At 45.5% G+C, this 11,848-nt stretch overlaps 2 protein-coding genes across 2 annotated transcripts; one reads left to right on the plus strand and one right to left on the minus strand.

Moving 5' to 3' along the window:
• The first annotated feature begins 926 nt into the window (after positions 1–926).
• Positions 927–7,178, plus strand: LOC128740971 (uncharacterized). The gene has a single exon (XM_053836547.1). It carries the CDS (start codon positions 927–929, stop codon positions 7,176–7,178), a length of 6,252 nt encoding a protein of 2,083 aa, XP_053692522.1.
• Positions 7,179–10,287: 3,109 nt separating this feature from the next.
• On the minus strand, positions 10,288–11,848 carry LOC128742315 (cyclin-dependent kinase 1). The gene is made up of 3 exons (XM_053838645.1): positions 11,675–11,848; positions 11,383–11,550; positions 10,288–11,322 (listed from the first exon to the last, which is right to left on the minus strand). The coding sequence occupies exons 2-3, from the start codon at positions 11,529–11,531 to the stop codon at positions 10,575–10,577; spliced, it is 897 nt and encodes a 298-aa protein (XP_053694620.1). The 5' UTR covers positions 11,532–11,550; positions 11,675–11,848; the 3' UTR covers positions 10,288–10,574.

The raw sequence follows: 11,848 nt of genomic DNA on the forward strand, positions 1-11,848 counted from the left end.
GAACTCTTGATCGTCAACTGCAGTTGAGGGTCATTCGGGAAGTCAAGGTTGATCTCAACATCACGGATTGTGCTTTGGCAAAAAAAAGAATATTGACCGAACACAGGCTACAGGTGTTACCGAACAAGTGAGGAGCCCAGTAGTAGCCTTAAATAATAAACAAAGGCTAGAATCCGGTCTCGTGGGTTGTACGGCCGGGTGCGTGGTGACTGTAAGCTCGCCCGTCGATCAGTCAACCCCTCGTTTCACCGCTACGACGTAGCAAGTGAACAACGCCCACTGTCATCGCTGATTTAGATCGCATCATCATTGTCATCTGTAGCAAGTCTTAAACTGTCATCGTGAATGATAAGCGAAACCACGTTACGTGCAGCTAAAAATTATTCATTGAGCTTATTTCCTAAAATTTAATATTACCCACAGCCAAAAGTGCTTAAAATTATTGCTTAAAACCTTTACTTAATCTAGTGCTATAGTGTATGTAAGTTAAATGACACAAATTGATGATTTCAAGTGAATTTCATAGTTTATTCTTACCAGCTCTATAAGTCACATGCTCTCTCGTAAAATTACATGCAAGGAACTACGAAGCAACACAATTAATCTAATTATTTAAAATTATCTATCAAAACGGTAAAACTAAATGCAAATCAATTACTATTAGTATATTTAATTTTGGTCGTTCTGTGCAGGTACGCGAGAACGTAAAGTGTACGGAACGTGTCATCAAAAGTAGGGTTAGAAGAGAAGTGAATTGCTAAAAGTATGGTTACAATTATATTGTTATATTCGCAAACTAATTTTACTATTCCCAACAGGAATTTGTAACTCATATTGATGAAATATAGTTCATAGATTCGTAAATTCTGGCGAACTTCGCAGCTTCTCTCCCAACATTTTACAAATTCTTTTATTTGATCTAAGAGATGCCGTCATCGAAGCATTCCACGGCTGGATCCGGAAAGGTTGCAGATGAGCAAGGTGGTTCAAGTGAACAGGTAGTCAATGACGATGTCATGCAAATCCCGCCCGGTCGAGAGAAAACTTCCGGTGCTATTTCGAACACCCAGGTAATTGTAGAGAATACCAATAAAACGAATTGCCCCGTAACGGGAACAATGTCAAAAGGGCATGCTGTTGGAGATGGTGTAAAAAATAAACCGGGTAGCGCTACGAGTGTCAGACGTAATCCGCCGCGGAACGGTCGCGCGAATCGGGTGTCAAGCTGTCAGTTGTGTGATGAGCTAGATAACGAAGATATGGTTCAGTGCGATAGCTGTGATATGTGGTACCATTTTGCATGCGTGAATGTGACGGCGGAAGTTCAATACGTTGACTGGAATTGTTTCAAGTGTGCTGCAGCAAGTAACAAGCAAGTGGCTCCCCCTGTAGAAAATCCAAGCAAAGGATCTTTATGTCAGCCAGGTCCACCCCCATCCCAGCGAAGTAAAGGTAGTGCACGGAGTGGGAAAAGTGAGACGAGGAGAAGATTGAAATTGGAGTTGTTGAAGATAGAGGAGGAAAAGAAGCTCGAGCAGAAGTATTTGGATAAGAAGTTTGAAGCGCTTCGTGAGTTCGGAAGTGATACTGCTTCCGTCATAAGCGATTGCGGAGCGAGTAAAGCGTCGAAGATCGCACAGTGGGTAGCGGATACCGAACGTTGTGGGGAAGTGGATTCCGGTTTAGAGCCTGAAGAGAGGGAAAGGTTTGTACCAAGCAACTTGTTGGAACCTGCAGAGCATACTGCTCCAAATCTCAGAGGGAATCCCGATGTTACCGGGTGCAATCGTACTGTTCCTCGTGTCGTGGATAATAATCCGACGTTAAGTGATCCGCGTATGTCTGCCCCTGCTCCAGTTCTCAGAGGGAATCCTGATGTTATCGGATGCAATCGTACGGTTTCTCGTGTCGTGGATAATAATCCGACGTTGAGCGATCCGCGTATGATTACCCCCGCTCCAAAGCTCAGAGCGAATCCTGATGTTACCGAATGCAATTGTACTGTTCCTCGTGCCGTGGGTAATCATCCGACGTTGAGTGATCCGCGTATGTTTGCCCCAGGACAAAAGTCAACACCAATGCGCTTGAGCCAACGAGCCCCAATGCTTCCGCCTGCGCCACCAGTTGCTGATGAAACGGTATGCATCCTAAACAGGAGTCAGCTTGCTGCAAGACAGGCAGTGTCTAAAGATCTTCCCGACTTCAGCGGTAATCCTGAAGATTGGCCGCTCTTCTTTTCTGTTTTCAGTAACTCCACTCATATGTGCGGGTTTTCGAATGAAGAAAACATGCTGCGACTCCGAAAGTGCCTGAAGGGAAGGGCCCTGGAAGCTGTCAAATGCCGTCTGCTCCACCCGTCCAACGTCGGAGGTGTTATGTCTACATTAAGAATGCTGTATGGGAGACCGGAAGCAATCGTGCAAGCAATCGTCAAGAAGGTTCGAGCTTTACCGTCACCAAACATCGATAGGCTAGAGACTGTCGTCAATTTCGCGCTCACAGTAGAGAACTTGGTCGCAACAATCCAAGCTTGTGAAGTACACGACTTCGTGTACAACGCCTCGTTACGATACGAATTAGTAGAACGACTACCTTCGACACTAAAATTAGACTGGGCTAAGTACTCCAGGGACAAACCCAATCCTAATCTGCTCGACTTCAGCTCGTGGTTGTACTCAACGGCAGAAGATGCTAGTGCGGTAATGCCCTCGGCAACCGATTATTCAAAGTCACGCTTCAGTAAGAAGGATGGATTCCTGAACGCTCACTCAGAAATCGAGGTAGCTAGCTCCAAGTCGTACACGGTTCCGCCAACAACGAAGTCTGCTAGTGTCAGTGAATCCGAGAAACAATGTCCCGTGTGCAAAGGTGCTTGCCCGAACATTTCGAAATGTAAGCGCTTCGCGGAATTAAGCTACGACGCGAGGTGGGCAGCGGTAAGAGAATGCAAACTGTGCCGAAAGTGTTTGAGGAAACATAACGGATCATGTAGGCAACAAAGACCATGTGGTACAAACGGCTGCACATTCCTGCACCATCCCCTTCTTCACAGCGATGAGCGACAGCAAGCCCGTGGCTTCGCAACGGACACGACTGCTGATAGAGCGAACGGCAAGACCTCTTATCAAAATTGTAATACCCATCAGGGTAATTCAAAACTCCTATTTCGGATACTCCCGGTCATTCTCTATGGTCCGTCGAAATCTGTTAAAGTATACGCATTTATTGACGATGGATCCGATATCTCGTTGATGGAACAGAAGCTGGCAGAAGAGTTGGGAGTAACCGGTTCATCGAAGTCGTTGTGTCTCGGTTGGACAGGAGGTGCGCACCGAATGGAGACTTCATCAGAGTGTATGAATTTACAAATCTCCAGCTGCAGAAATCGGAAGCTGTACAAACTGACATCCGTACATACCGTAGAAAGTCTTAAAATACGTCCGCAGTCACTTCAGTATTCCGAGATGCAAGTTAGGTACCCATACCTTGCTGGCCTACCAGTTGAGTCGTACAAGAACGTCTGCCCTCAGATCCTGATAGGCGTCGATAACCTTAGTGTCGGAAACATACAGAACGCTCGAGAAGGACGAGCTGACGAACCAGTTGCCGTTAAGATGCGAATAGGATGGACAGTATTCGGAAGATGTGGGTCCGGAAGCGAAATGGTACAGTCCGTTAACCACCATTCCGTTAAGGTCTGTCAGTGCAACAAAGACTCCGATGAAGACCTTCACCAAGCCGTAAAAGGTTTTTTCTCGCTGGACAGTCTCGGAATCAGTAAACCAGAAAAACTGCTCCAGTCACAAGAAGATCGCCGTGCAGAGATGCTGCTTGAAACGCTAACGAAAGCGAAAGATGGGAGGTATGAATCTGGACTTCTGTGGAAGTACGACAATGTCCGCCTTCCGGACAGTAAAGGAATGGCTCTGAAGAGATGGCAGTGCCTAGACCGACGAATGAAACAGGATACGGTGCTGGCAAAGGCAGTGAGAGAAAAGATAGAAGATCACGTACAAAAGGGATACATTCGAAAGCTGACTGAAGAGGAGATCCAGGCCGAACAACATCGTGTGTGGTATTTACCCATATTCCCGGTAGTAAACCCAAACAAACCTGGAAAGACAAGGCTCGTATGGGATGCAGCCGCAGCCGTCCATGGTGTTTCACTTAATTCTGTACTGCTAAAAGGTCCAGACCTACTCACGTCTCTGCTGTCCGTCTTGATCCAGTTTCGCGAATATCGTACTGCCGTTTGCGGTGACATTCGGGAAATGTATCACCAAGTTCAGATACGAGAGGAAGATCAGCACTGCCAGCGCTTTTTCTGGAAGGACAAGGAGTCCGACGTGAACCCTAGCACATATATAGTACAGGTAATGACCTTTGGAGCCTGCTGTTCGCCGAGTACCGCACAATATGTGAAAAACACGCATGCGGAGAGATTCGAGCAGGAATACCCCGCAGCCGTTGAGACGATAGTCAAACGACACTACGTCGACGACATGTTATTGAGCGTGGAAAGGGAATTACAAGCAATCCAACTATCTAAGGAAGTGCGAATGATACATGCATCAGCCGGTTTCGAGATTCGCAATTGGACATCGAATTCACCGGCGGTCCTGAACGCGATGCTTGAGACGACGGCAGGGGAGAAGAATCTAAGCGGCGAGAATTCAGTCGAGAAGATCCTCGGCATGTGGTGGGATAGCTCCTCAGACCATTTCACTTACAAGATCTCCACTCGTATAGACAAGCTTCTTCTGTCCGGACGACTTCGACCAACCAAACGGCAGGTTCTTCGAACTCTAATGATGGTTTTCGATCCATTAGGGCTCATAGGACATTTCCTGATGATTCTAAAAACACTACTCCAGGCGATCTGGCGAACCTCCATCGGTTGGGATGATCCAATAGAAGATTCACACTTCGAAAAGTGGAATACATGGTGCTCAGCACTTCCAGCGATAACTACCCTCGAAATTCCTCGCTGCTATCGAACGCTGACCACCACAGGCGACGATAACGATATCCAGCTACATATATTCGTGGACGCAAGCGAAACTGGCTATGCTGCCGTGGCTTATTTGCGATTCCAGGAAGGAAATACCATCGAATGTGCGCTAGTAGGTTCCAGGACCAAAGTTTCGCCACTCAGGTTCCTCTCCATCCCTCGTTCCGAGCTTCAAGCTGCAACTATCGGTGTCCGACTCGCTGACACAATCTGCCAATCGCTGTCCTTCCCGGTGAAACAACGAATGTTCTGGACGGATTCGAAGGACGTAATCTGCTGGCTAAACTCCGACCATCGGCGATACACTCAGTACGTCGCATTCAGAGTTAGCGAGATTCTGGAAGGATCTGATATGCGGGAGTGGAATTGGATTCCGAGCAAACTGAACGTCGCGGACGAAGGCACCAAGTGGAAAGGCCACCCGGATTTGACCCCTTCTAGTCGTTGGTTTCGGGGACCAGAGTTCCTGTGGAAAACGCCAGACCTTTGGCCCATCTCAAAGGTTTACATAGAAAACACAACCGAAGAACTTCGCCCTCATCTCTTGTACCACACCACCAGAGTTGTAGAAACGGTAATAAATTTGAGTCGTTTTTCCGATTGGCGGAAGCTGCTACGCTGTACTGCTCGCGTCCTCCGTTACGTGCGTAATCTGAAGCTCTACACACAAAAGAAGATGCGAAAGGACGGCCCGCTACGAAAAGACGAACTTGCCGATGCCGAGTGCTATTTATTTCGTACAGCGCAGGCGGTCTACGTTGACGAAATCACCATGCTCTCAAAAAACCAAAATTCGGAGAACCCTGACAAGAACATACCCAAAACCAGTCCACTTTACCACCAGTGCGTCTTCCTTGATAACAGCAATCTGCTTAGAATACGAGGCCGAACACGTGCCTGTCCTTTCGTCACCAGGGACGCCGCTCAACCAATAGTGCTCCCTCGCGAACACACAATCACCCGGCTCCTTCTGCTCGACTTTCACAAACGATTCAAACACCAGAACCATCAAACCATACTGAACGAAGTAAGACAGCGGTTCCGTATCCCCAAATTGAAAGCCACTTACAACAATGTCCGCAAAGAGTGTCAAGAATGCAAAAACAACCACGCGGTTCCCCAGCCTCCGGCAATGAGTGATCTACCATCACAAAGACTCGCTGCGTTTACACGACCGTTCACATACGTAGGGGTGGACTATTTCGGCCCTATGACAGTAACCGTAGGAAGACGGTCTGAAAAACGGTGGGGAGTCTTAGCAACATGCCTCACAATACGCGCTATCCACATAGAAGTAGCTCACACACTGACGACCGATTCGTGCATTCTAGCAATCCGTAAATTCATGGCCAGGAGAGGCGTGCCATCCGTCATCTTCAGCGATCGAGGCACCAACTTCCAAGGGAGCAGCAAAGAGCTTCGGGAGGCTTTGAAGAGCATCAACCAAGAACAGCTCATCAAAGAGTTCACGACACCCGACACGGAATGGACTTTCATCCCACCGGCTTCCCCGCACATGGGCGGTGCATGGGAACGCATGATCCAGAGCGTGAAGTTAAACCTGGATAAACTGAAATGGGGAAGGCTTCCAACTGACGAAGTCCTACACAGTACGCTTTTGGAGATCGAGAACATAATAAATTCACGACCACTAACCACCATTCCCATGGACAATGATGAATCACCAGTACTCACGCCTAACCATTTTCTGCTGGGTTCATCAAATGGACTGAAACCGCTGGTACCTTACAATGCTACTCCCACGACGCTTCGAAACAGCTGGGAACAGCCACAAGTTGTGGCCAACGAATTCTGGCGATGGTGGCTGAGAGATTATCTGCCCGTCATCACCAGACGCACGAAATGGTTCATGAACGTGAAACCGATCGAGGTAGACGATATTGTGCTAATCGCAGATCCTAAGGCTCCTCGTAATAGCTGGCCCTTAGGACGAGTCATCGCAACTAGACCAGGACGAGATGGACAAGTGAGAAGCGCTACCGTGCAAACCAACAAAGGCATCTACGAACGACCTGCGGTGAAACTCGCCGTGCTCGACGTAGGCGTTAGAGATCAACACGCCTTCAGAAGACCTTCTGCGCATTCGGGGGGGAGTGTAAGCTCGCCCGTCGATCAGTCAACCCCTCGTTTCACCGCTACGACGTAGCAAGTGAACAACGCCCACTGTCATCGCTGATTTAGATCGCATCATCATTGTCATCTGTAGCAAGTCTTAAACTGTCATCGTGAATGATAAGCGAAACCACGTTACGTGCAGCTAAAAGTTATTCATTGAGCTTATTTCCTAAAATTTAATATTACCCACAGCCAAAAGTGCTTAAAATTATTGCTTAAAACCTTTACTTAATCTAGTGCTATAGTGTATGTAAGTTAAATGACACAAATTGATGATTTCAAGTGAATTTCATAGTTTATTCTTACCAGCTCTATAAGTCACATGCTCTCTCGTAAAATTACATGCAAGGAACTACGAAGCAACACAATTAATCTAATTATTTAAAATTATCTATCAAAACGGTAAAACTAAATGCAAATCAATTACTATTAGTATATTTAATTTTGGTCGTTCTGTGCAGGTACGCGAGAACGTAAAGTGTACGGAACGTGTCATCAAAAGTAGGGTTAGAAGAGAAGTGAATTGCTAAAAGTATGGTTACAATTATATTGTTATATTCGCAAACTAATTTTACTATTCCCAACAGGAATTTGTAACTCATATTGATGAAATATAGTTCATAGATTCGTAAATTCTGGCGAACTTCGCAGCTTCTCTCCCAACAGTGACGAAACGCGATGCATGTGTCTGACTCGATGATGAATAAGCTTCAGAAAAGGCCAATTTCAGACAAACCCAGGGGTCAAATTCTTCATGCTCTGCCTTGCGGTAGGGTTTGTAGCAGATTCGAGATTGGTTTTGGGGATGGATTCGTGATAAAAGGTGACATGACTTGGCAAAGGATCTGTTTCATTGGCATCCGTGTGAAAGCCAGTGTTTTGTGATGGATTAGAATTCGGAGATACACAGCGGTAGGTTCCCAACCGGCGGCCCTTTATTAAGTCCCATAATAGCCTGCCGCAGTTTCAGCATGCATGCTACAATGGATAATGGACTTCAGTTCATCTCAAAAGAGCTGAGCGCACCAAATTGTCCCCAGGTTCGTCCAGTATTGAAATACTGAGGGATAATGAAGCGAAATCAGAAGATGAAGAGAACAGTCACCAGCGACCACATTGGTCAGATGAGGAGTTCGAGGTGCCGGATGGCCGGGGCTGTGACTGGGGAGGGTGTGCACCGGTTGACGAGCGGTGTCAGTAGTAGGTTTTTCATGCAATGTAATATAATTTCCTATGTTTCAATTAAAAAATTAATCAATACAGGACACTTTTCGGGTTGCTTAGTAATCCGTGACAAGCCATCCAAATCCGGGACAGTCCCGCATAATCCGTGACGTCCGGTTAGCCTAGCGTAGCTCGCCTCCGCTGTCCTAAGGTTTCTAGTAAATGTTTTCGATAGTAAATTTCGATAGATTGGTGAGAATCGCCTGCAAGCAATTCTGCTGCCTCTACCAACTACGCTACTATGAAAATGCAGAAAACTTTTTCTCGACAGTGTTAAAAAATAATTATCCAACCATTCAGCAATCAACAATAGTGATAAATGTTGTTTACTTTTATTTTAGACATGATAGATAGGGTAAATAATATGTTAGTTGCTATAGCAACTGTTAAATGCTTTGCTAAAAATGTGACGGATGCTTTGATCAGCATTGACTATCAGTGATGTGAGCGCCACAGAACGGAAGCATTACCACTTACTTTCAAAATGGTTCTCGGTTGCCCGCCAAGGCTTTTACGTGTGGTCAGGACAGGTTCTCGCATACAGATCTCGTTCGCTTCGTTTCTCGAGGTGCATCCGATCCCCTTCCACCTACTTTCGCGAATTTCTGTTGCTATCGGCCATTGATGACATCGACGATGGAGTTTTTCATTGACTATCCAGTTTTCAGGCCACCAGGCACGAATGATATGTGTGGTTATACCAGTGTTCATACCACCAGTGTTGTCTGGCTACCAAGATATTGAGAGGTGTCCACCTGCTCAGCTTTTTGTCTCACAACGGGATTGTCAGTGTTCACTACCATAGACATAGTTTTTGCTACATTGACTGAGAACTACTGCCTGGGAGCTCTTGGAGGTACAATCTAATTTGCTCTGCATATCGTTTTGGTGTTCGTTGTGCGAGCAATGCAATGTTGACGGCTAGATAAAGGTCATTTAGATACTCAATGGTTAGAGGATTCTAAGGCAATCCTCGATCTGGTCTACTGTCAACTGTTTCAACTATCTTATCCATAACGATGAAAAACAGAAGCAGTGATAAGATGCAGCCTTCACGCCAGCAGTAACCCATAAGGGTTTGGACAAGACAGCGTTGTGCAAACCCGTTCACGAGAACCCTCGTACTGAGCTTCAATGAGATGGACTCTGGAACTTCTCAGCGCCTAAGTGCGCCACACTTGTTTTCGTGATTGAGTCGGTCAAACGCTTTTTCGAAGTCAACGAACACCGGCGGAAGAGAGTCCTGGAATTCGTTGATCTGCTCCAATGTAATGCGAAGCGTTGTGATATGATCTACACTTGATATGATCGACCAGCACGGAGCTCGCTACCGCTGCAAAACAGCGTCGATCTTCGCTTGGATCCGGTTGACAATTACCTTACAGAGTACTTTGAGTGCAGTATAGAGCAACGGGAAGGATTCTCCAATCGGAGAACCCAGTTTTCTCCTCCCGTCATTGGACACGTGCAATGCGTAAATGAATTTCAGCGATAACATTGTAACGTCACGGAAAGTAGAAACTGTTTTAAAATTAACTTCACCAATTATCGGAATTCTTAACATGCCAAGCTGTTCAGTATTTATCTCTTATCAAATCATAGAAGAAAGTCTTCAGATAAAATTTTCATATATTTTAACAGAAAAACCAAAAGGCGTATTTCTGACGCGTTGTAACGTCACGCTACACATTTGCTTTCCAAAACAATTTGGGTAACTACTCACTTTTAATAGAAAATTGTATGCTATTTTCAAATATGTAATAATATTTGGAGGCTCCTCAACGATTTTCCATGCTAAAATACAAATACTGTGTAAAGAAACGCTGTAACACCACGGCGGACTGTGACATTTTTGCAGAAAGTGATATCTCACATTATTGGTCAAACAGCCGAACAAATTATTACCTATTGTCCTTACGTCATTTATTATCGATTTGTATTTACCACGTTAAAAATTACGTTGCAAAGACCTCAGATAAGGCGCTGAGAAAATCTGCTCTCTTGGTCTGCCACGTAGCGAAAAATTCGAACCTAAAACGAGAATGACAACCTATCGGATCAATCTTAAGAGCTACTATTTCGAGGAGAAATCCTAAACGTGTTTCCATTCTGCATCGGGAGGGCTATTTACACAACAAAAGACCCCATCGAAATCCCAGGAAGAAGAATAAGAAGTTAGAACGATCTCTGACAAAACCGAAAATTAATCCGTAGGCACCACACGCCGATCGAAGCCATCGAAATACTTATGTTCCAGAATCTTTTTGGCCGAAATCCGATGAACGGGATCGTAAATCAGGCACTTCTGCAGTAGATCCAGCCCAGCCGAATCGAGATTTTTAACTTGAGCATTTAGATTATTTTGCGCCCAGCAGGGGAATGTCGGTTTGTAGTCGGGGAGAGAAGTGACCCCTGGCCAGATCTCCTCGGTCGGTGTTTTCAGTATGCGAAACATTCGGAACAGCTGATCAATCTCAGAATCACCTTGAAACAGTGGTTTTCGGGTAGCCATTTCAGCAAAAATGCAACCTATTGACCAAACGTCCACCGGACAGGCATACCGTTGTGAACCGAGCAGAACCTCCGGTGCTCGATACCAGAGGGTAACAATTTCATGCGTATAGTTGCGAACTGGAATGTTAAACGATCTACCTAAACCGAAGTCAGCTACCTTAATCAGACCTTCTTTGTTGATCAGGAGATTCTGCGGCTTCAAATCCCGATGTAACACCCGTCGTTTATGACAGAACAGAATTGCGGCCGTGATTTGGTACATGTAACTTTTTACCAAATCTGCGTCCATCATTTTCTCCGCTGGCAGGGTGTCCATGTACTTTTTCAAATCCATCGACAAAAACTCGAATATCAAATATAACCTATTTTCTTCCATGAGGACATCCTGCAGCGAGACTATGTTCGGATGCTGCAATTCCTTCAGCAGGGAAATTTCACTGCAAACACGAAAGTCGTTAGTAACTAATACACTGACATAAACTAACTCAGGCACTTACCGAATGGCAGTTGACGGTATTCCTTCATCCTCCGACTCCAAACGAATCTTTTTCATAGCGACTATTTCACCGGTAAGTTTATTTCGGCCCTTGTACACGACACCGTACGTACCTTCACCGATTTTCTCTATTTTTTGGAAGTTGTCCATCGTTTTGTGAGTTCTCGTCCTGCAATAAAAAAAAGTAGGTTAGATCGTTGTTAGCTTTCGATGCCAAAATGCACTCTTATCGAAACCAAAATACCACTTTTTTCGTAGATTTAACTTCAATAATCTCACATAATGAAACTTACCAACTGTGCCGGAAAAATGCCTTTCGTAAGGTGCCTAAATTAAACTTAATACAATCAGTCTTCCTCTGGCTCACGCACGGGTAAACAAATTCGAGCGGGGTTTGAAGTTCGTTATGCTTCTGCTAGTCGTTTGAAAGAAGGCGGACAATCGGAAATTTGAACCAAGGCCGCCTC

The sequence above is a fragment of the Sabethes cyaneus genome, chromosome 3 (assembly GCF_943734655.1).
Source record: "Sabethes cyaneus chromosome 3, idSabCyanKW18_F2, whole genome shotgun sequence".
Lineage (NCBI taxonomy): Eukaryota > Metazoa > Arthropoda > Insecta > Diptera > Culicidae > Sabethes > Sabethes cyaneus.